Source organism: Aquarana catesbeiana, linkage group LG12 (assembly GCF_042186555.1).
Source record: "Aquarana catesbeiana isolate 2022-GZ linkage group LG12, ASM4218655v1, whole genome shotgun sequence".
In the NCBI taxonomy this organism is placed as follows: Eukaryota; Metazoa; Chordata; class Amphibia; order Anura; family Ranidae; genus Aquarana; species Aquarana catesbeiana.
Genome location: NC_133335.1, coordinates 36,897,142 through 36,923,100, shown reverse-complemented (window position 1 = coordinate 36,923,100; position 25,959 = coordinate 36,897,142). Strand labels below are relative to the sequence as shown.

At 44.9% G+C, this 25,959-nt stretch overlaps 1 protein-coding gene across 1 annotated transcript in view; it reads right to left on the bottom strand.

The window, feature by feature from the left end:
• The window catches only part of LOC141114100 (serine/threonine-protein phosphatase 4 regulatory subunit 1-like), a 75,726-nt gene that overhangs the window by 28,275 nt on the left and 21,492 nt on the right, over positions 1-25,959 (bottom strand). The window contains exons 5-13 of the mRNA XM_073607577.1: positions 24,511-24,653; positions 20,042-20,188; positions 17,056-17,163; positions 16,714-16,779; positions 10,350-10,508; positions 6,039-6,187; positions 3,254-3,600; positions 1,753-2,075; positions 515-604 (exon numbers count right to left, since the gene is read on the bottom strand). Coding sequence (XP_073463678.1) covers positions 515-604; positions 1,753-2,075; positions 3,254-3,600; positions 6,039-6,187; positions 10,350-10,508; positions 16,714-16,779; positions 17,056-17,163; positions 20,042-20,188; positions 24,511-24,653 — 1,532 coding nt within the window. The remainder of the gene's footprint in view (positions 1-514; positions 605-1,752; positions 2,076-3,253; positions 3,601-6,038; positions 6,188-10,349; positions 10,509-16,713; positions 16,780-17,055; positions 17,164-20,041; positions 20,189-24,510; positions 24,654-25,959) is intronic.

Genomic DNA, 25,959 nt, shown 5'->3' with positions numbered 1-25,959 from the left:
TGTAAGGGGGCGTGGCTACGAGTGACACGTCACTGATCATAGCTCCCGATCACAGGGAACTATGATCAGTGACAGTGCCACTAGGCAGAACGGGAAGATGCTTGTTTACATTAGCATCTCCCCGTTCTTCCTCTCCGTGAGACGATCGCGGGTATCCCCACGGACATCGAGTCCGCGGGACCCGCGATCCTACTCACGGAGCTTGCGGCAGGGTCGCGCGCACGCGACCACACGGCGGCAAATTCAAATGGACGTACAGGTACGCCCATTTGCCCAGCCGTGCCAGTCTGCCGACGTATATGTATATGCGGCGGTCGGCAAGTGGTTAAAAGCCACTACATAATGTAAATGTTGAAAGAAGTACAGTTCATAGACATATGAAAATTACATATAAAAAACATATTCAGATAGTTCATGTATATACAACCTTAAAACCAAAATGGCAGCACATTCCAGTTAACAATGTATGGAGTGTGTATTCGGGAGTAAATGGGAGTGTCGGCGACACACTGACCTGAATTTTACATTTCTCTTCTTCCTGGTTCATTGTGTCCTCCTCTTCCTGTAAAGAGTCATTATGAACCGGAGCCTCATTGTCTGGAATCTGATATGCAGAAAACAAAGAAATGATTATGAGATATCGATTCAGTGCAACAAAGACGGTATGTGTTGTGCTTTAACTTAAAAAAAAAAAAAAAAAAATTCAGTATTTCAACGTTCCATGCATTAGATGCTACAGGTTGAACCTTAACAGCAGCCCAAATTTTTTTATTAAGGCCTCATACACACACACGGACCTTTTAACAGCGGCTTTTTTGAGCTTTTTTTGCTGCTTAAGAAAGCCACTCCATGTTATTCAATGGGCTCATACACACCATGGCGTTTTTGAGCTGTAACAGGCATAGTCGTTTTTAAGCTCCTAAAAAAAAAACCAAGGACCAGCGCGTTCTGAGGCTCTAGCGCTAGAGCTTTTTTGACGCCGAAAAAAGCTCAAAAACGCGCATTAGCGCTATACCGACGTTTTTTAGCATCAGCATTTTTAAGCTGTAAAAATATTTATGTGGGTAATTTGGAAGTGGAAAATAGCAGAAGGATGTTTTTTTTTAAACAGGTTTTTAGAACGGTTTGTGTCTTCCTGCCCCAGTAACATCTCCTTATTTCTTGTTCTGCTGTCACAGGGATAGGATAGAAGGAGAAACCACAGAGAGCAATAAAAACCTTGGTAGAAGAATGTACTAGACCCTGAGACAACCCCAGTCCCCTTAACCTGCCATGCTCATTCACTATTTACAACATGCTGGTCATTTCCCTATCAGTAACATTCACAAGCTGTAACGATTACCAGACAGTCATTCTCTGTACAGGATTTGACCTTCCATGGCCTCCTGACGTGGCAGGCCTGAATCACACCAGCTATCTGTATTTATTTTAGTGTATCAGCAGAGCTGAAATTTTTTTGGTACAAAACAACCTCAATACTAGCAGTGCTCTTCCATGGCCATCTACTGTAATAGCCTGCTCCCTATATACAGCTTGGCACACTAGGGCTAAAATTGCTTGAAATATTCCATATATAGAACACATAACACAGAGAGCTTCCTTTTTCAGACACCTTCATAAATGAGGTCCTCTTTCCTAAATTCTGTACAACACACACAAAACACTCCAAGAATAAACAAACACACACAAAGCAACAGTCTGCTGCCAGAAAACATGCACACACAGAAAAGTCTGCAGACATGAGACACTCACTGGGTCTTCAGAGGGGACTGTCCGCTCCGAGTGGTCCTCTTCCTCTGTATCTGGGCATGCAGTGCAGGTGGTAGGTTCCTCTGTATCTGGGCATGCAGTGCAGGTGGTAGGTGTAGGTTCCTCCGTATTTGGGCATGCAGTGCAGGTGGTAGGTGTAGGTTCCTCCGTTTTCGGGCATGCAACGCAGGTGGTAGGTTCCTCTGTATCTGGGCATGCAGTGCAGGTGGTAGGTGTAGGCTCCTCGAGTGGCTGCTTGTTCTCTTCTTGAGGTGAAGAATCCAGCTCAGCCGCCCGCAGGGCTGCAGACAGAACCTCAACTTGGGCTGGAATACAACACGGAGAGTAAATCACTATGAACAGCTGAAATAAACAAAACCTGCCTATGAAAGAATAATGTCAAAAAAGAAGGCCAACCCTACTAGGTTACGGAGTTTTGGGGGAGTCCTTCATCATGCCTGCTCAATTCTGAGCAAGGATCCAACTAAGTAGAGGATAATAATGTCTGCTTCCATTCAAGCTATGCCATGGCTGTGATGGGGAGTTAGGAGGTGATATTCTCCCATCCACAATACAAAATAGCTGCTGACTTGTTTCTTTTCCTTCTAAACGCCTGAAATGTCAGTTATAAGTGGATGCCAACAGACCGAATCATAATTAATTGAGAGATGGAAATTGATTTTCGGATCAGGCAAGTCGAACTGCCAAGAGCTAGGTAGCATAAATACACAAATGCTGGCTTGTCAAATTCGACTCCTTGGATTTATCTGTGTAATCCATGTCAGTTTCTTATATCTCTCAGGGACTCTGGATTGCTGCATCAGAGTTCCCAGCTCCACCCACCTGTCACAGCCACTGCTAGGAGGACTTGCTTAGCTGACAAGTTGTAGACAAGGAGGAGGAAGACTCTATAGTGTAGGCAGAGCTGGCAGCTCCAGGGTGGAAGTTTCTTTGCTAGAATGCCCACGTGACAAAGGCCCCTTTCACAATAGCAGCGTTTTTCCAGCTGATCTGCCTTCTCAGCGGAGATCTCTCCACTGATCCCCACTGAGCAGGCTGATGACAGGTCTATGGTCTGCTCCACTTGCATCCTGCTGTCCTCTATGGGCAGTCGGATGGAAACGGGCCGCCTGTCCGTTTCCATCTGACTGTCATCCGATCTGATACATGGATGGGAAACGGATTCCCATACGTCTGTTTTTAGGATTGAATCAGAAGCCAGTGGGTGTCAACGGACCGTTGACATCTGCCGCTCCATGGAGAGCAATGGATGGTCCGATTGGGTTAGTCTGAAAAACTGACAGGCAGACCCGATTGGTCCGTCTGTGTGAAAGGGGGCCACAAAAAAGTCTTTGGGTTATTTATTACACCTGCATCCACTCATTACTGAAATGTCTATGTTCTACAGACTTTGCCCCTTCTGTCTCATGAAGAATAATGTAATAAAAACTCATTTTCTGTCATTCACACAGTATCCCTGGTCCAAATTTACAATGCAGTTTACCTTGTACGTCTGGATCATCCATGTGTCCCTGTAAACTCTGCAGCACTTTTTCTATGTCCCTGCTGGCCAGACACGATTTAGGAACAGTGCTGGGATCTGGTTCCAATGGTGATTCTACAGGAAGCAGCTCCAGTTCCTCAGTGATGTCAGGCAATGGGCTCCTCCAGAAGAGGAAAGAGTTAAAGACGTCAGGTGGGCGCCCCTCTCCTGAGACATTGCTACCCAGAAGTCTCCTGCCGGGGTTCCCATCATCTTCTAGAGTGGAGATGCCTGTGATACTGTCCATGGGAGATGCCTGGGGGTCCTTGCTGCTGCTGATTTGGCTGGGCGCCGCACACTTTGCAGAGCTATGATTATGTATACAAGAAATAACATACATTACTCTGGACACTTTACAAAGGTCACAATTACCATTAAATTAGAAGTTCAACGCAAAGCATAACCAAAGGAAAGCATATTTACAGCTTAATATTTTATTGTTTACTAGGAAGTAAGTAATTGTTAGACATCTACATGGTTTCTGTGGTTGCTGTTCCATATTATAGGGCCGCAAGGTACAGGTTTTCTTTCTAGTGGATTTTTGTAAAAAATAAAAAAAATAAATTGCAAAAAACTCCTGAGATTACAGGACAGGTTATACAGAGCAGGATCTTAAAATTATCTTAAGGGATCTTACACCTCCCTTAAAAGTGAACCTAAAGGGTCAGCCTACCCAAACGTTATATTTTAATGATAGACGGAGCCTGGTGGGTGGAGTTAGCTCTTGGTTTCCTTTATGTCCCTTGATACTCCAGCAGTGAGATATCCTGTCATAATTCCTGACTCTAATCCTGCCCATTTGTGAGAATTGGATGTCCCCGTCCAACTTTGTGTGTTTTAGCTTCTGCAGTTACATTCCCTCCAATATAAAATGAAAAAAATCCAGCAGAGAGAGTAGGAACCTGGGAGGTAGACCTGACATCTCATTGCATATATCTCACCAACAATGTCTCCAAGAGACCGGAGAGAATGTCAGGTGGTTAACCTCTCCAACATCTACCAAATGCTGAAAAATCTGTTTTTAGTGAACTGTCATTATAGAAATATGAAGCCTGCAACCGCTGCTTTCTTCCTGAAATTGCTTGTCTGGCTGTTTTTAATTTCTGTACTTTCACTGGCTGAAATACAAGTCAGGCGTTCTGAGGTCTAGGTCAGTGACGCAGAAAGCAAAGAGGTCAGCCCCTTCAGAAATAATAGGGCCACAATGGTCCTATGATTCTTGTAGTGCTTGCTGTACTGAAGACAATCCCGGCACAATAAATTGCACTGATACAAGTTGTAGTATTTCATGTCACAGGCAGATGGCACTATATATAAAACAAAACATTAAAGTGGAGCTCCAATCAAAAGGGGAAGCTCCGCTTATTCACACCCTCCCCCTTCCACTGTCACATTTGGCACTTTTTGAAGTGGAGGGGGGAGTGGGTACCTGGTTTTGGTGATCTCTTGAGTATTTCCGGTCTCTCCTTCTTCCCCCTCCACTGCCTTCTGTGACAACCACACAGTGGTACTTTAATTTACTTTAGCAGTGTTTTCTATAAGTATTTTCCCTCTGTCCAAAACACAGCACACTTAGATTTCCTATGCCGTGTGTTGAAAAGCCACCTACCCACTACTTCCCAGCTGCTGCAAGTTTTTCACACTTCTGGGTGTGAAGAATACCTGATGCACTACCACATCCTCTGTGGTGGAGATGGTATTTGACCCACCCCAAGTGTTGAATACCTTCAGCAATGGCTTATCAAAACATGAGTCACTATTTGAGTCTTCTATTATAGGCTGTCTTGTTTGAGTAATGTTAGACTTCATGTATTAGCTGCCATACAGTGTCAGAATTTCACTCATTCAGCCTGCAGGCTAAATGGGAAAAAACCGATTGAAAACCCTATACACACCAACAGCTTGAATGGAAGAATCTGATGTCTACTGTATTCAGGCAGCCACAACAACCAAGGATGCCGTACTAGGCACTTACGAACAGCGACTTCAACTGGTTAAGTCAATTTTTTTTAAATCAACTTTTGTTGAGCCAAGTGGCTCAAGTGACCTTTAGATTTGATTTGAGTCTTTTTAGAAAAAAAAATTTTAAAATTTGAACAAAGATATACTTTAAAGCGAATTTCTGCTTTAAGCAAAGGTGATCCCCCACTGACATGACATTTTCGGGGGGGAAGCGGAAACCCTCTTTTTTTAGAGGGTTCCAGCTCCTACTTCCCCCCCGGGGCACAGCGGCGCCGGAAATGAGTTGACCTCTCCCCCCTCCCTCTCGGCAATCATCTGGAACACGTCACAGGTCCCAGATGATTGCCCCGCCATTCACAGCGCGGCTCGTGCATTCGCAGTGCGTGCCCGGCTGTGCGCGCCCACAGTGATAATGCTGGCGCCGCAGAGAGGAGGGGGGAGACAAGCGGGGCTTAGTTCCCCCGCATCGCTGGACCCTGGGACAGGTAAGTGTCCGATTATTAAAAGTCAGCAGCCGCAGTGTTTGTAGCTGCTGACTTTTATTTATTTTTTTTTAGTCGAAACTTCGCTTTAAAAGTAAAACAATTTGGGCTATACATACACTTGACCCTCACAGGTAAGAGCTAGCTATGTAATGCCATTGTTTTCTCATTGGCTGCGGGCCAGTTTGTGGCATCAGCATGCAGAATTAAACACACTCTGGGGTCAGTGAACTTCAGTTATATAACCTCTCAAGTATAACGATACTTGGGTGACCGGCGCTTGCCTTGGTGACAGGTCGTACCTAGAGCTGCAGTCTTTGCTGTACTGAGTGTCTTCTGTGGGAGGCCGGATGCTCAGTGTCCCATCCTCCTTCACGTATAATCCTGCTGTGGATGGGTTGGCGAAGGTGGAGATGAAAGGACCCAAAGACTGGAAGGCAGTCTGTCGTACCTGTAATGCAGATCAAATCACCCGTTAATGTCTATGACAGGCGAACATGGAGAAGTTACTGGAAAAGGAACTATTCACATGAAACCAAAAGTCAGCAGCCCCTCTTTCCTTTCTCTAGTGCAATACAGCTTGTCTAGTAACCGCCACATAGCAGAGGCTCATGGCAGTTACTGAAGAAATGCATTCTGGGATCTAATTTTAGATCTGAACATTTGTAAAACAATAAGCTCAATTTACAAAGGTAAAGTGTAACTTTATATAAAAACGAAAAAAGGGCAAACAGGCAGGAACTTTTAATGCAAAAGAGACATGCTTTGTCTCTTTCTCCATATCTGCCTCTGTACAGTGAACTGTGCGCACGCAGCTCACTGTAGAAATTCGGCACTGCAGAAGCCAACCAAACTCCTACGTGATGTCATATCAGCCGACCAATGAAAGCGGCCGGCAATTGATACCTGGAAGCTTGTCAGCGGCAGACGAGGAAGATCCAGGACACCGCATCTCTGAGTATACAAAAAATTCATAGATGGGTTTGTCTCTAAGAGCCCTTTCACACTGGGGTGGGGGGCAGCGTCGGCGGTAAAACGCCGCTATTATTATTATTATCTGCAGAGGCGCTTTGCCGGCGGTATAGCCGCACCGTCCCACTGATTTCAATGGGCAGGAGCGGTAAAGGAGCGGTATACACACCGCTCCTTCACCGCTCCGAAGATGCTGCTGGCAGGACTTTTTTTACCGTCCTGCCAGCGCATCGCTCCAGTGTGAAAGCCCTCGGGGCTTTCACACTGGAATGAAAGTAGCGGCACTTTCGGGTCGGTTTGCAGGCGCTATTATTAGCGCAATAGCGCCTGCAAACCGCCCCAGTGTGAAAGGGCTCTAACTTAAAAAACGGAATTTATGCCTAATACTAGCTATGTTTGAAAATGTCCCCTCCTGCCCTCCTGCTATCTATGCCACTTATTCTGTGTAAGAAAAAAATGTGTATACTTACAGTGCCTTGAAAAAGTATTCCTACCCCTTTAAATTTTCCACATTTTGTCATGCTACAACCAAAAACGTAAATGTATTTTATTGGGATTTTATGTGATAGACCAACACAAAGTTGCACATAATTGTGAAGTGGAAGGAAAATGATAAATGGTTTTCAAACTTTTTTACAAATAAATATGTGAAAAGTGTGGCGTGTATTTGTATTCAGCCCCCCTGAGTCAATACTTTGTAGAACCACCTCTCTCTGCAATTACAGCTACAAGTCTTTTTTGGGGATGTCTCTACCAGCTTTACACATCTAGAGAGTGACATTTTTGCCCATTCTTTCTTGCAAAATAACTCAAGCTCTGTCAGATTGGATGGAGTGTGTCTGTGAACAGCTATTTTCAAGTCTTGCCACAGATTCAAATGTGATTTAGGTCTGGGCTTTGACTGGACCATTCTAACACATGGATACGCTTTGATCTAAACCATTCCATTGTAGCTCTGGCTGTATGTTTAGGGTCGTTGTCTTGCTGGAAGGTGAACCTCCGCCCCAGTCTCAAGTCTTTTGCAGACTCTAACAGGTTTTCTTCTAAGATTGCCGTGTATTTGGCTCCATCCATCTTCCCATCAACTCTGACCAGCTTCCCTGTCCCTGCTGAAGTAAAGCATCTCCACAAGATGATGCTGCCACCACCATGTTTCACAGTGGGGATGGTGTGTTCAGGGTGATGAGCAGTGTTAGTTTTCTGCCACACATAGCGTTTTGCTTTTAGGCCAAAAAGTTAAATTTGACCAGAACACCTTCTTACACGTTTGCTGTGTGCCCCACATGGCTTCTTACAAACTGCAAATGGCACTTTTTATGGCTTTCTTCTTGCCACTCTTCCATAAAGGCCAGATTTGTGGAGTGCACGACTAATAGTTGTCCTGTGGACAGATTCTCCCACCTGAGCTGTGGATCTCTGCAGCTCCTCCAGAGTTACCATGGGCCTCTTGGCTGCTTCTCTGATTAATGCTCTCCTTACTCGGCCTGTCAGTTTAGGTGGACGGCCATATCTTGGTAGGTTTGCAGTTGTGCCATACTCTTTCCATCTTCCGATGATGGATTGAACAGTGCTCCATGAGATGTTCAAAGCTTGGGATTTTTTTTTTATAACCTAACCCTGCTTTAAGCTTCTCCACAACTTTATCCCTAAACCTGTCTGGTGTGTTCCTTGGCCTTTATGATGCTGTTGGTTCACTAAGGTTCTCTAACCAACCTCTGAGGGCTACACAGAACAGCTGTATTTATACTGAGTTTAAATTACACACAGATGGACTCTATATACTAATTAGGTGACTTCTGAAGGCGATTGTTTCCACTAGATTATAGTTAGGGATATCAGAGATTTGTAAAAAATGTTGAAAACCATGTATCATTTTCCTTCCACTTAACAATTATGTGCCACTTTGTGTTGGTCTATCACATAAAATCCCAACATTTACCTTTTTGGTTGTAATATGACAAAATGTGGTAAATGTCAAGGGGTATGAATACTTTTTCAAGGCATTGTACCTATTTTCAGCCTGTTTTGGTCTGGTAGCGCGATTCCTCTTGTCATTGAAAGGCAGCTCCAGAGTAGAGGAGAGAGCGCTTGACAATGTTTGGAAATTCCAGGAGGGGGTGACATCAACCATAGGTTCCCATGTCGCATCCACTGCCGGTGCTCCCTCCTCTCCCCTGCAGCTGCTGCTGAATGACACAGGGGAGCTGGATCATTTTATTTTTTTACACAGGTTAGTGAGCATAGATAGTAGGAGGGGGAGGGGACATTTTAAGACTAGTTAGTGTTAGGCAGAAATTCTACTCTAAATGTCATACTGTCCACAGAGTGACAACACTGCTGTGCAATTTTACAGCAGAACAAACAGCATAGTCACCTTGTTACAGGAAATGAAAAAGAAAATAGGCAGGATCAACAGATAATACAACTATTTTAACAGGAGGATGACTCGGAAAAGCAAAAAGTGCTGTGTTAATGCTAGTGACAGACTGCATCTCTATGCCATTTTTATTTTGATCATAGTCCCTATTCCTTAGAAGGCTGGTCTGTCCCTTCCTACCTACTAGGGGAACAACGGATCGTCATCGATCCGTGACCCGTACCAATCAACCTCCGCGGATCAGGACACCCGCGATCCGCTCTGTGGCCTCGGCCATAGGAAAGGCCACGGCTTCGGCCTAGCTCCGGAGCGGCGGCCATCTTGGTACACCCGGCGGCCGTGTAGCACGTGATCGCTCCATCAAATGACGGAGCGATCACTTGTAACAAACCGGCGTCATGTCATGACGCCAGTTCCTCTCTCCCCTCTGTGTACTGATCTGTACAGTGAAGGGGAGAGATCGGATGGCAGCAATGCCCTGCCAATACTCTGCAATGCCCTGCTGCAATACTCTGCAATGCCCTGACAATACTCTGCCATACCCTGCCAATACCCTGCCATACCCTGCCAATACTCTGCCATACCCTGCCAATACTCTGCCATACCCTGCCAATACTCTGCCAATACCCTGCCAATACCCTGCCAATACCCTGCCAATATACCTTGCTAATATACCTTGCCAATATACCTTGCAATATACCCTGCCAATACTCTGCCACACCCTGCCAATAGGGAGATTGTGGATATTACAGTGGGGGGAGATTTTTTTTTTGTTGATCCAAAAATGATCCGAACCGTGATTCCTGATCCGAGGAACGATCCGAACCGTGAGTTTTTTGATCCGTTGCACCCCTACTACCTACTGTCCCTCTTTACTTGTCTATTACCATGACGGACATCCTCCCTGACCAAAATAAAGGTACACATTTACTAAAACTGGAGAGTGCAAAATCTGGTGCAGTTGTGCTTGGTAGCCAATCAGCTTCTAACTTCAGCTTGTTCAATAATGCTTTGACAATAAAAACCCGGAAGCTGATTGGTTTAGAGCTACACTCCAGATTTTGCTCTCTCCAGTTTTAGTAAATCAAATCCCATTGAGTGCCTGCACTTTAGGCATGCGTTTAAGTACGATAATTTTTTTTTTTTATTATTCACAGGCAGCTCTTGAAGGTGAAGGTAGATAACACATTATTTTGAAGAGATGTTTATGTAACCAGAATGTACAAACCTAAGAAATTCTACAGTGAGGAACGAGGCAACTTACCCATCGGCAGGGGTCACTGATGAGGTTTATGAAAAGAGGGGAGAGCTTGGTCCGTCGCATCTCACTGGATGTTGTGTAGGACACAGCCATGAAGCACTCGGCACACACTTTGCGCATCCCCCATGCACTGTCGGAGCACAGCTCCAGAAACTTGGGGATCTGCAGATATACATGAACTCTTAGGAGTGGATTCCAAAGTGACATTAAAAAAAACACATTTTTAAAAAAAAGACAAATGTACAATTTGGGTCAATTTAGACTAGTAATGTGAAGAGTAATAATGCTACACTAAAAAAAAAACAAATTATAGATACAATTTAACCACTTCAATACCAGGCATTTAGACACCTTCCCGTTCAGACCAATTTTTAGCTTTCAGCGCTGTCGCAATTTGAATAACAATTGCGCGGTCATGCTACACTGTACTCAAACAAATTTTTTATCATTTTGTTCCCACAAATAGAGCTTTGGTGGTATTTGATCACCTCTGCGGTTTTTTGTTTTTTTTTGCGCAACAAATAAAAAAAGACCGAAAATTTTGAAAAAAAAACAAGTTTTTCTTTGTTTCTGTTAAAATTTTTTGTAAATAAGTATGTTTTCTTCTTCAATGACGGGCACTGATATGGCTGCAATGATGGGCACCGATGAGGTGACACTGATGGACACTGATGATGGGCACTGATAGGCGGCACTGATGGGCACTCATAGGTGGCACCGATGGGCACTCATAGGTGGCATTGATGGGCACTTATGGGTGGCACTGATGGGTACTTATGGGTGGCACGGATGGGAACTGATGGGCACTGATAGGTGGGCACTGATGGGCACTGACAGGTGGCACCGATGGACACTGATGGGTGGCACTGATGACTGATTGTTTGCACTGATGCCCCTAAGGCTGGCATTGCTGGGCATCACTGCAATATACTGGTGCCAATCAGTGCCGATTTGTGGGCACTGATTGGCACAGATTGGGCACATGTGGATGACCATTGGGTACATACCTGGCCGTCCACATGTTGCCCCTTCCCTGGTGGTCCTAGTGGCGATCCCTGGTGGTCCAGTGTGGTGATCTGAGGGGGGCTGCGCTGATAAACAATCAGCGCAGACCCCCCCCCCGTCAGGAGAGCCGCCGATCGGCTCTCCTCTACTCGCGTCTGTCAGACGCGAGTGAGGAAAAGCCGATCAACGGCTCTTCCTATTGACATCGTGATCAGCCGTGATTGGACACGGCTGATCACATGGTAAAGAGCCTCCGCCAGAGGGTCTTTACCAAGATTGGTGGAGCGGTGTGTCAGACTGACACACCGCTCCACCAATTGCCGCTATGCGCGCCCCCGCGGGCGCGCGGCGGCATGTTATCCTGCTGGACGTCATATGACGCCCAGTCAGGATAACTGAACCACTTACACTTTAACCACTTCCCGCCCGGCCCATAGCAGATGACGGCCGGGCGGGAAGTGGTTAAAGTGTAAGTTCACCTTTACAGTAAATCTGTACGGTGAACTTACACTGGAGCCCCTCCCCATCATCACCCCCCCTGTACCGGGATGCTGCATCACAAGTCAGGGGATTTTAAATCCCTGTGGCTTAATCTCTTATCCATACCTCTCAGCATGTACGGACAAGAGGCATTCTAATCGGTCATGCATTTTGCAATTGGCATGTGCGGGAGTGACGTCACACGACTCTGGCCAATCACAGAGCTGGAGTTCGCGGCCCCGGAGGGAAGAGGGGTGAAGAATGGACGCTCGCTACTAGCGAGGAAGACATCACAGGCTTCTCCTGCAGGTAAGTGTCACATAATGAGCTACTATGCAATGCATAGTAGCCCATTATGCTTTACCTTTGCAGGGAAACAAAGAGGAAGTAACACCCATCAGGTTTTTTCTTCCTCTTTAAAGGAAAACGATTGCACATTTTCAGTAATGTTAATTTTTTTCTTACTGACACAAAATAGTTACCGTAGTTACAAATAACTTCTTGTAAGAACTCAATCACTCAGCACCCTTACAGTATGTACAAGCACATTTATTAACAGCTTCAAGTACAAATATATTTTAAAAACAAGATTTTCGAAACATTACAGTGGGTGTAAACCCACTTTACTATTTTCAGCCAATCCCCTCTGTTAGATAATGCTATATCTCCACTGTATGTGCTTTATTAAAAAAATGCCTGTATGTCTCATTTCCGAGCGCTGCTCGGCGCTCACGTGACCAGCCGCCATTCCATCTGCCGATCTGACAGCTACAGCGGGAGGGGCTGAGAATCCCCTGCTGACGTCAGTCGGGTTGCGGAGAGAGGCGGCCGGTCATGTGAGTGCCAAGTGGTGCTCAGTAATAAGGTATGCAAAGGCATTTTTTTTAATAAAGACCGTACAGTCGAGACATTGCATTAACTAACACAGGGGATTGCCTAAAAGTGCTGGTTATGCAGGAGGGGAGGGGTGGGCACTGGCAAGAGCTGACAGGCAGAGAGGACAGAGGAGAGCTTTGGGTGATGGAGGCACGTAAACTGACCACGGTGTCAGGGCTCAGCAGCCATGATAAATGTGGTCAGTTTACAGGGGGAGGGCATTACCAGGCAGGATCAGCCAGGTATTTTAGATGATACAGGGGGGCAAATTACACAGCACAAGCACTGTGCTGCTATTCATGCTTTGAAGGGACAGGATCAATTTTTTTTTTTTTTTAGGGTAACAAACGCTTTAAAGCGGAAGTAAACCCATCCATACAATAGTTACATTTCCGTTACATGCCGGAAATGTAACACTCCCATTGGTTGTGCTCTCAACCAAACTGTCAAACCATCCAATGGCTGGTGTCTTAACTGATCACATTTGCTGCATCATGGCAGCTGGAGATTAAACAGAGACCAAGATGGCAGCTTCCTTAGCTGAAAATGATAGGGGGGTTTACTTCCACTTTAACCTTTTCTATCTGGTGGGAGCCGGCCCTTTAAAAGTTCTTAATGCCAGAAGGGGTTATATGGGCTTCCTGTTAATGTGATTATTGAAACTGGCTGTCACAGTGATCATGTGATAGTCAGGAACCTGTTATACTGACTCCTGAACATAAACAGTGACTGGGAGCTGATGGTGACCGTGCAGCTACAGTGCTAGGAGGAACCAAGTGAACCCACAAACAGCACAAAACAGAGGCACCTGGCACGCATAAATGTTGCAGCCTGGGTGTTAAAACCCATCACCGCGCTGCCACATAGACGCATATGGCTGGAAGGGCTTAATAAACCTAAAAAATATTTACACTACTGGGAATGCAGAGATCAGACTGCAGCCCCATCCAAATAACAAACTGTATTCTAATGAAAACAAATTCACATATTTGTGAACTGTGTTACCTATTATAAATGTGTAATTCTGCTCAGCAAACTATGTGATTTACATACCTCTGTCACACTGCTCAGCAAAGAAAAGAACTCTTGGTTCAGCCTTGCAACTTCCTGTTAAATTTCCATCTGCACCGTGCTCACTGGACAAGGAATCAATATCCTCGCCTCAGTCCTCAGAAGACCACACAGGGTACAAAGGCATAGTCTACCCTTTGCAAAAAAAATTAATAAAAAATGTACTACATTTTTGCATTGAAGCCTGCAGAGCATTGCAGACGTGATCAGTGTGTTGTGGGTGCAATAGGGCTGCTGAAATTAATCGCAGCATCGATGCATCGCGATTCGGGTGTCCCCGATGCGGCATCGATGCATGCGAACCGAAAAATCGATGTCTGGCCCCGCCCCCTCCCGGGAGAGTGCTCCGTGCATAAAGTTGTTATTTGTGTGTGTATATTCCGGTCATGTGATTCTCAGCCGCGCCTCCCTCCTCTCAGTCTCTCCTGGTGTCAGCTCCGCCCACTGACTGGAGCTATCAGGTCAGAAGAGAGGCGGGCGGGGCTGACATCAGGAGAGACGTGAGAGGAGGGAGGCCCGGCTGAGAGTCACATGACCGGAATATACACACACTAATAACAACTTTATGCACGGAGCGCTCTCCCGGGAGAATTCACTGCTGACCTGAGATGTGACAACCGGCGGAACACCGGCCGCACGAATGGAGATCGGGGGGAGATGGTGAGCAGGCAGATCGCCCTGCTCATTACAGGCTGCCACCGGCAGAGCAGCATGTAAGTACAGAGGGGGAGGGGGGGGGGGGGGGCGGGCGCTGTGACACAAGTCCATATCATAGAATTGTCTTCTTTCTATGTGCCTTCATCACACCACAACTCTGCATTATTGTCCACAGTCTGTGACCATCTCCTGTGCCATGTCCCAGTGTCTGACCATCTCCTGTGCCATGTCTGCAGTCTGTGACCATCTCCTGTGCCATGTCCCAGTGTCTGATCATCTCCTGTGCCATGTCCCAGTGTCTGACCATCTCCTGTGCCATGTCCCAGTGTCTGACCATCTTCTGCGCCATGTCCCAGTGTCTGACCATCTCCTGTGCCATGTCCGCAGTCTGTGACCATCTCCTGTGCCATGTCCGCAGTCTGTGACCATCTCCTGTGCCATGTCCGCAGTCTGTCACCATCTCCTGTGCCATGTCCGCAGTCTGTGACCATCTCCTGTGCCATGTCCGCAGTCTGTGACCATCTCCTGTAGCATGTCCGCAGTCTCTGACCATCTCCTACCATCTCCTGTAGCATGTCCGCAGTCTCTGACCATCTCCTGTAGCATGTCCGCAGTCTCTGACAATCTCCTGTAGCATGTCCGCAGTCTCTGATCATCTCCTGTAGCATGTCCGCAGTCTCTGATCATCTCCTGTAGCATGTCTGCAGTCTCTGATCATCTCCTGTAGCATGTCTGTCTGCAGTCTCCGATCATCTCCTGTAGCATGTCTGCAGTCTCCGATCATCTCCTGTAGCATGTCTGTCTGCAGTCTCTGATCATCTCCTGTAGCATGTCTGCAGTCTCCGATCATCTCCTGTAGCATGTCCGCAGTCTCCGATCATCTCCTGTAGCATGTCCGCAGTCTCCGATCATCTCCTGTAGCATGTCCGCAGTCTCCGATCATCTCCTGTAGCATGTCCGCAGTCTCCGATCATCTCCTGTAGCATGTCCGCAGTCTCTGATCATCTCCTGTAGCATGTCCGCAGTCTCTGATCATCTCCTGTAGCATGTCCGCAGTCTCTGATCATCTCCTGTAGCATGTCCGCAGTCTCTGATCATCTCCTGTAGCATGTCCGCAGTCTCTGATCATCTCCTGTAGCATGTTCGCAGTCTCTGATCATCTCCTGTAGCATGTCTGCAGTCTCTGATCATCTTCTGTAGCATGTCTGTCTGCAGTCTCTGATGAAAACCATGCGGACTTGCGCTGTAATCGTGATGCATCGTGATGCATCGCGGAATCGAATCAAATCGAATCGTTGACTTGATAATCGTAATCGAATCGAATCGTGAGGCCAGTAAAGATGCGCACCCCTAGGGTGCAATGCACAGACTCCTGCATTGTTTACATCTCAGCCCCAGGTCGATATTGAGGTACAGACCTTCTATAATGTGGCTATAGCAGGGGTCTCCAAACTTTCTAAACAAAGGGCCAGTTTACTGTCCTTCAGACTTTTGGGGGGCCAGACTGTGGACATTGGGAGTAAACATTGTCCTGGCATTAGTGGGCGCAAACAGACCATCTTTGGCATTAGTGGGAGGAATAATGCCCCATCATTGGTGTAAGTAGAATAGTGCTTCATCATTAGTATCAGTGGGAGGAATAGTGCCCCATTGTTGGTGTCAATGGGAGGAATAGTGTCTTGCATCAGAGTGAGGACTAGTGTCCCATTATTGGTTTCAATGGGAAAAATCGTGCTCCATTGTTGATGTAACGGTAATAATGCCCTATTGTTCATGTCAGTGGGAGGAAAAGTGCTCTAAGGGCCAGATAAAAGCAAGCAAAGGACCGTATCCTGCCCCCAGGCTGCAGTTTGGAGACCTCTGGGCTAGAGGAAGTAAACAATGGACTACAAGTGTGGTGATGTGATCGCACTTGAGCCATCACTCTGTGAGTCTCTCTGCCGTAGTAACAGATGGAACTTGTAGTCTTCTCATTCACGGATCCCAGTAAACGGATCTGTGAATGGAGGATGTACTAAGAAGAATCACCCTACGATTTAGTCAAGCAAAGGGGGTAATGGGCATGGTGAGGGGAGTTGGGGAACGTGACCATGCTTCATTACTGTATATACTCTAAATATGGGTGTAACATGAAACATGGTTACAAAGGTGGAGTAAGTATTTAAGTGTTGATGCACCAAAAACTCACACTCGTACAATATTTTATCATGGAGACGGAAAAGCATTTATGTTTTATAGTTAAAACAAAACACGACCTGGGTTCCAGAACTAGTCTTACCAAATATTTCTCTGTAGATTCCTGGCCAACTGCATTGCACACGTCACCAAAGTTTGCTGCACAAACCTGAAAAAGATCAACAACATTGTTAAAGGTCATCCCCACAGATCAGCCTTATCCACTCAGATCCTTGACAAAAAAAATGCCTTTTCTTTCTATTTTAGAGGGGAGAATTCCTACACAGAAGTCAGCAACACACAAAGAGTTGAATCAATCTTACAAAACACCAGCACCTGAATTTTGGTCCACATTTTGGCAAACTTGAACCCGGTTCAAACTAAATAGCGATGCGTAGAAATCACACGCATACACTTACGCATCATGCCACCTATTTTCCCATACCTTGCGGACTTGGAAGAGCTTGCTGTCGCTGCAGAGCTCACAGAATCGCGGCAGTAACATCTGTTCTGCAGTCTGCCTGCCGAGCATGGAGATCATCTTACAAATAATCTGGAAGGAAGAGAGAAAAGGTTTATTCCAGCAGACCGATTCGGTCAAATTAACATAAGTGATACATTTCTGACTTATTTAAATTCTTGTATGTGTAAAAAAGTGTGGCGATAATGCTGCAGTATGACATCATAAGGAGAGCTTGAACTTTATTATGAAGGCCCTGCTTCCTTTTCCTAGGCCCACCTAAAGGGCTAAACTGGGCCAGATGGTCAGTTTACATTGGAATCCGTTCTCTGATGTGAAGCAGTTACTCTTTACATGGGCTTTACATGTCTTTACAGCCTGTGTGCTAGAAATATGAGTAACCTGCAATAAATGAGATAAACAGGACTGTTCAAAGGCCTTACTGAAATGAAGCTTCATAGCTGCATTTACAAGTACAAATATTAAAGAGCAACTCTGACACGGCCACACCAGGCTGAACTTAGCTTTTCATTTATGTTATTATTCAAACAGGTCCCCATGTACTTCTATTTAATTCCAATCGTTGGTCTATTGCAGATCTACACCGGCTGAAGAATCTTGGATGTCCTGAAAAGAAGTCCACTGAACTAAACGCATCGGAGGGGGAAGTCATCACGCATGCCGGAAGTGCAATGACAGTTATCCTTAAGTGGAAGTAGGCTTCCATCTCTGACTTTTACCTATAGGGAAAGCCTATAACAAGGTTTACCTATAGGTACTGTAACAATCTTCTAAGCGTGCACTGCTTTACTTTACATGCAGCCGGTGACAACACCGGGACATGCGCTCTGAAGGGACGGCCACCCGACTACTGTGCCGCAAACAGCGGCTCCCGCACGTATGTGCGAGAGTGACGTCATCGCGGCTCCGGCCAGTCACACAGCCGGAGTCCGCAGACCTGGAAGGAAAACCGGGTGAAGATGGAAGGCTTCGTTTTCAGGCAAGTTTAATATAATGTGCTAGTATGCTATGCCATTACCTTTCAGGTTAGAAAAATAAAACACCCAGCAGTTTACTACCGCTTTAAAGTGTTACTAAACCCAGGACCCTGCATTCAATATATCTGGTCTCCCACAGTACACAGAACATGGAAATGCAATCGTTTTAGTAACTATAAACCTGCTAAATACCTTTTTTTTATCAGCAGTATATAGCAGTCTTGTGACTTCTGTTTGTATCGGATCACCCCATCCGAGGAGGGCAGCATTCACCCAGTCTTTGAATACTGATGCCCTGGTTACTCCTTACCTTAGAAGACCTCTGAGCGCTGGAAGTGGCTACTTTTTTTCTGTCAGTGTCTGGTTAAAGCTTGTAGGAGGAGTTTTCATTATATTCTGACTGTCCTATGAGGCTGCAGGACCCCTGACCCTTTGTCTGGACAGTGCTGGTTGGCCCTGTGCTGATCACATGCACCCTAAAAGATCTCTAGCAATACACACCAAACTGAGCATGTGCAGCTTACCCCCTAGCCTCTGTTCTATCAGGAGATGGATTGGGGACAGTGGAAGAAGGGCAGGATCAGAGAAGACAGGATCAAACAGCCTTTTTACACAATGCAGAGGATTAACCGCTTAGGTTCCACAGTAAGTATAACAAGCATGCTTTACTGCATATACAGACTGGTTTTACTGTTGTGGGATTAGTAGCACTTTAACTGAGGTTCCCAGGCTTTCTTTTATTTGTTTCAATTTTTTTTTATTGAAGGTTGCAAAACATTTTTGACATTTAGGCTTAAACTGTTTACCATAGCTCAGTGTATATATTTATATATATATATATATATATATATATATATATATATATATATATATATATACATACATACATACACACACAGCGTGACTTTTCCAGAAAAGTAAATTATTTTCTTCCGGCCTGCACATCTGTTATCGTATTATTCCGATTCCAAGAAGGATAAAATGATACCACAACCAATTAACATTTCTATAGTCTAAAAGGTAATTATGAATATTCCCTGGTCTTCCCGTCCCTGGTTCACATGCATTTGGTTGTAAGTGAATTTGTGTATATTAAATACTGGATTTTAGTGATATTGGCCCTTTTTAATAATTTTACATGGGGGAGTCCTAATACCCAAGAATGGAAGATCAGGAGGAGTGCTGATTGCAAGATTTATTTTGAGGATCATAATACACATGGTGGGGTTATGACTGGGTTTAAAGGAATATACATGTTTATAAAACGCATTTTTTGTGAGTACAGATTGTACTTTGTTACGTTTAAAATTCTTTTTTGGGAGCTTCTGACACTCATTTGGAAGAAACGGGAAGACGATCTTATCAGAGAGAATATAAAGGCACAGAGGAGAGTTACATTGAAGTCTTATGGAAGGCTGTTTTTAAAAATTTGGAGGGTAAGGGTGTATATATTATATATTAAGAATGCATTTTGTGGTTTATTGGAGACCCTTTTTGATCATTTTTGATATAAGCACATTATAAGAATACGGCTGGTGCACATGTGGAGCTGGACATACTACACTATATATTTTTTGGTTTTTCGAGATGAATCATCTTCTGGAGTGGAGGACTACTAAAGACCCAAAACCAGTGAGGACGGTGTGGAATCCATCTTTATATATTGGACTATAAGGGGTTCAAGATCCCAGACACGTCATTTCTTTGGACTGGGGAATTGAATAGTTAGCACTGACTTTCTATTTGTCATCTCTCGGATAGCCTGCTTTGGTTTACCACACTCTGCACACCATTATTCCTCCATGCTGTGTGGTTTACTGAATTCAGCTGTCAATGATGAGTCATGAAGGGGTTATGTGACCCACAGCAGAAAAGAATGAGACTCCTACACAGCGTCAAAAGTATGCAGTATGAATGTGCTTGTGCAAGCATGCTCAGGAGAACACCGACTCACGCCTACCCCTTTCACTTACATTCACAGCTTCCACTTTGAATTCGTCATCATTCTCGGGAGAGGAGAGTTCCAGCAGTATAGGGCACACTCTGTACTCGAGGTCGCTCTGATCAATCAGGTCTTGCTCCAGCAGGATCAGCAGAGCTTCCTGGCTTGCCTTTCTCACCTAGGAACCAGAGATAAAAATGTTTCAGCTATTTTGCAATTGGCAGCTTCTGCTTTTGAAGTGGAACTCCAGCCAAAAAAGGTTTTTTACTGCTGCCTTTTGATCTTGTTATTGAATAGGTAAATGTAAAAGTCAGTGTCATTCTTATAGTGACAACCCCTGGCAGCTGGTGCTAAGAAATTTTTTTTTTTTGGGGGGGGGGGGGGGGGGGCGCAAACAAACCCCCTACAGGACCGCACTCACCACGGTCACGGCTCCCCTGATACGCCTTCCGAGTTAACGCGGTCTTCTTTCCAGGTTCCAAATCTTCAGCATCCTGATTGGCCAGGAAGAGAAGCCAGAACCCGAAAGTGACGCGATGGCGAATATTGATTCGGGTGGGAGGGTTCGGGGAGCAGAGGGCAACTTAAGACAAGCCAATTAGAGCCTCATGCTTGTCAATAAAATGACGTCCATAATAGACTCCCACTAGTCCAGCGCAGTGCAGTCAGTGCACACACATACTGTAGAAGGAGTTATTTTTAAATAAATGATAATATGACTAACATTTGTTTACCTTAAAAATTTTAAAAATTTTTAGTCATATCATTTATTTAAAAATAAATTGTTCTATGATTAGCTTTCCTATTTGTCAAATTTTTTTTTTTGGGGGGGGCATAAGGGGATCCTGTGTCCCTTATGGACCGGCCGCCACTGGTGACAACTTTCAAAGAGGAAGGAGGAACGATGCCCACTTCCTACTGTGTCTATGGGAAAGGAAGTGATTAAAAAAAAAAAAAATCTCCCTAATGGGGGAAATAGAGTGCAATTAAAACCTGACACAGGCTCCAATCTGTCCCCACCCTATCCAAACCTAGAAAAAAAACTTTTTGAGTTGTATTAAATAGTGGACGGGATATTTACTACTTTCCTGGAGCTTTCTAGGCACTTTGAGAGGCTTAAAGTGGCCCTAAAGCAGGGGTCTTGAAACTACGGCCCTCCAGTTGTTCAGGAACTACAATTCCCATCATGCCTAGTCATGTCTGTGAATGTCAGAGTTTTACAATGCCTCATGGGAAGTGTAGTTCTGCAACAGCTGGAGGGCCGTAGTTTGAGGATCCCTGCCCTAAAGACTGAAGGTTTTTTACCTTCATGCATTCTATGCACAAATTAAAATAACCTTCTGTGTGCAGCTCTTTCCCACCCCCACCCCCCCTAGTACTTGCCTGAACACCATTTCGATCCAGCGATGTGTACAAGAGCAAAGCCTCTCCTGGCTCTCTCCCTCCTCACTGGCTCAGAGACAGCGGTAGGAGCCATTGGCACCTGTTGCTGTCAACCACAGCCAGTGAGGAGGGAGCAAAGGACACACAGAGCTGGACTTGGGAGCAAACACGCCTGAGTGCCCCCATAGCAAGCCAGCCAAAGCAATCAGCAGGAGGGAGGAGCCCACAGCTTCGACGGGGGGCCTGAGAAGAGGAGGAATCAGGGCTGCTCTGTGCAAAACCATTACACAGAGCAGGCAGGGATGAAATTTTTGTTATTTAAAAAAAAAAAACCTTTAGCATCACTTTTATTTTATGTAATCTTTATTTTATTTTATATTTTATAAAGAACATACAAACACATAGTATACAATTGGTCTTTCCACATAACAGTGCGTACTATACATTGTAGACCTAGAAGTTTAGACAAAGACAAAATATAAAACAGAGGGGTAAGGGGAAGGAGGGAAGGGGGATGAGGGATTAGGTTATCTCTATGCCATTCCAAACCATTAAAAGAGTCATAACGAGTCATAATGGGTGTCCCACCCCCGCGGCCTCAGCCCGGACCCATCTTTTCCCTGCCCCCCCATCTATGTACGGGGGGGGCAACGACTCGGCCTTGGGGCCGTCAGAGACCCGTTGGGTGAGTCCCTCAGGAGGGGGGCCACAGGCCTCCAACTAACCTCCCTTTAGCATCAGTTTTAATTACACCTCCTACAAGACAATTATGGAAGTCCTAATTGCTGATTCTGGCATCACTTCAGTGTGAAAGTTCTGCCCTGAGCAGTTTTGGTTCTGTCACCCTCTGCAGGACAGGTCAGACCCTTCAAAGTCCACAAGACATTCCTCCACACCAAAACACAGGGACCTTTAGAAGGACTGACTGGTCAGATGCAAATTCCCAGATTAGTACCATCTGCAGTAAATCCTGTACACACACCACTAATGCAGCACTGGTCACCGAGGTTTGATATAAGCTCAGGGGGGAGGTGGGGGGGGGGCTAAATAAACCCTGTGAATGTTTTATTGCTCATTCTATAACCATCGAATGCGTTACACTAGATGCACATGCTTTCTGCAAGGGGTGTAAATTATACAAGCATCCCTAATGATAGTTAGGAGATGCAAGGTTTAACATGCATGTGATAATGAGAAGCAAAGCAGCGTTCACTATAACCAAACCAAAATGTAAAACCTCTCAATTATAAAACCCGGACAGGTTCAGCAAACCCGACGACAGTGGTCAGACCTCTCTCCGGAGCGATCAATGAGAGAGATCTATGCATCTTCAGTCTCCCTTACACTGAAGGCCGGTCAGGCAGAGGTCAGTTTAGCAGGGTGTTTACACTGGACATTTTTACAATGCCTGCTTGCACAGACAGGCAGACATTCTACATCAAGATCCCAGTGAATGCTGCACCTGAGGGATAAAATAACTTAGGAGTTGCCCTGTTAAAGCTTCACACTGACTAGGAACACGTCAAGAAAAGTGGGCAAACCGGTTCTCGCTTGCGCATTACTGGAATGCTTTAACGTTCCCCTCTGTGCGTGAAAATGCCGTACTGGTTCCTGGAAATCTAAACATATAGACGTCGTCTATATGACAATGTAAAGTGACCCACAGCATTCAATCGCCTTTCATTGTTCTGTTGATAAAAAAAACTGGTTGCTTATTATGGGCTAGGAGCTGACTCAATATTTAAAGCCTAACTGTTCAGCTTAAGCTCTATTATGTTTATTTGCTTGTACAATTCCTCCTGTAATGTTTACTAAATGCACCTTAAAGTGGATGTAAACCCAACATCATCCTTTCTAAACTACTGCCATAGGGGTTATCTATAAGGATATACAGGCCTCCTGCATGTATCTTTACCTGTCAAATGTCTCCCCTCTGTCTGTTATGAGACCCAAAAAACTGCAGATTCTGTGGGCGGGTCTGTTGTCTGGAGCTTGGTGGGTGGAGTCGTGATGTCAGTAGACTCCCCGCCCACCTCTACACTCCCCTTGTCAATATGCATTTTCTCCTGTGTGTTTCTTACACTGAACTTCTGCTATGATCTCTAACATCCAGTGAAAAGACAGGAAAGTAACCACATGACTTCATCATGCCAAATCATGCTGAGGTGTGGAACAGCCAATCCTTGCAGAGCTGCTGAAGAAAGGAGTGGGGGAGGGAATTAAAAAATAATGCATGTCTTAGGCTAGTGCACGAGATATGTAAATCACCTGTCACTCACAGCAAGGGGGAGGAGTTGACAAAGTTTTTCTCTGTTTGTCAAGATTTATTTCACTGAACAATAAAAGAGGATTTCTCAGAGATGGATTAATTCTGTGTGGCAAGACTGGGCTCAAATGATAGCAAATCTTATACTCTACATTATGACATAAAAAAAAATAAAATAAAATTTGGGTTTACATCCACTTTAAAGTGGAACTTCATTCTCCCAATCAACATTGACTACTTTTAATCCTTATGCTGCTAGCATTAGTAAATAGATAGGAAAGTATATTATATTTACTTGTTTTAACCTTTTTTTTTTCTTTACATTTCCTAAGTTACTTCCTGGTTTCTTGCCTAGGCAAATGCAGTATATGTAGCTGTTGGCTTTAATTTTTTTTTTTTTTTTTTGGGCGCCGCCTTAAGGTCCCTAGCTCACATTCATACACATACTAGGGACAATTTAGACTGGAGCCATTTAACCTACCAGCATGGAGTGTGGGAGGAAACCAGAGTGCCAGGTAGGTGGTGCCGTGGTTGGGATTCGAACCAACGACCCTAGTGCTGTCAGGCGGAAGTGATAACCACTTAGCCATCATGCTGCCCACCACACTGCTATAAGATGCCCATGACACTACTATTAGATGCCTGAGTTTTTTTAGAACCTGACGCGATACTTGAGCAATCAGCATTTGATTGGAATTAAAGTTTATTTGTGATTTCAATATACATGTAAAGAGCTGCATGAATTGTTAACGCTACATAAATAAAATCAACGAATAAATAAAATAAATATATTTTTCAAAGTGAGCCATGAAGGACAGTGTGAAATGTTACGGAATTAAGCTCTGGCTTACCTGATTATTGGAATCTGTGAGATAGCGGACAAGGATGGGCAGTAAGTACTCAGAAAAGGCCCGGGGAAACTGAGGTCGGCTCTCCTGAAGGAAGAGGGTGATTTGTGGAATCTGCTCCATTAGCTCGGTGCGCACAGTAGGCTCTGTAATGAACAAAGAGAACACAAACTCCATTATATTTTTTATTACATACAAAAAAAAAAAAATATGATGTTGCTCTGTACAAGCGACTTGGAATAGGATCGCTAGCTGTTCCTGGTCAAGTCAGACTGAACACCATTATAAAGAGTGTCAGAGAAGCCTGGAGGGGACAAAGACAGAAACGGCTGCACCAACTCTCAGAAAATATCCTGCACCATTAAAGATGCTTTAGCAACAAGTATCTTGTTCTGCATGAATCAATATCAGCAGGAAGTCCTGTCCTCCAATAATGTAAAAGAGCAAAAACTTCCTCTTAAGGTAAAACTTTAGCTTAAAGTTGAACCCATCAGGCCTAAAGGTTCCCAAGACAGCAACAGTGCAGGATCCAATGCGGAAGACCAACCCAGGAACGTGGCAGGCACCTCAATACATCTGTACTTCAGAACTGTTGCTATACTATAAAAACATTTTTGACAGTTTTATTGTAGATAATGCTATCCTCATAAACAATATATTCAAACTGTTTTCATGTAAAGTTTGTAATTATGGACAGGTTTCTGTCCCAATACAAACAAGTTTACTAAAATGTGCAGCGCTGGATCTAACTACTCAATAGTAAAATTACATTTTCCCCTAATATGCCATAAATATATACAACTCATTTTTTTTTTTTACATAAATAACATCCACATAAGAAAAAATATTAATCAACCATAAAAACTTAAAAGGAGAAGTACAGCCAAAGCTTGTTTGGCTGTACTTCTCCTGTGGATCATAGGAGTGCAGTTCACTCTGTACTCCTGTGACCCGTTTTCAGCAGACAGCGGGCTGAAGGCTCAGAAAAAGATCACGGCCATATGGTCAGGATCCGCCCACATGTCTGGACAGGGTCCCGGTTCAGCCTCCCAGTGAGCCGCTGATAGCCTGAGCCGGCCGCTCCCGCCTCCTTCACAGCGCAGCAGACAGAGGTGACTGACAGTCACCACTCTCTGCTCAGCCCTGAGAACTGGAGTGATCAGCGGTGATTGATCGCTCAGTTTCCAGCCTTAGAGCCAGCGGGGGACAGATGCAGCATCGGACCGATGCTGCATCCACCTAGGTATGATTCTAAAATAAAATAGAATTACCATATTTCTCTTTTAAAGTGGTTGTAAACCCTTGCATACACTCAGTGAAGTGACTGGCCTCAGGTGATACACAAAGATTAAACAAATCCTCCTACATACGTTGTACCTGTTTATCTGCAGTCTTCTCCTCTCTACATCCGTTCAAAGTGCAGAATGTTTAAAGCTTGTCTAGGGAGCTGAA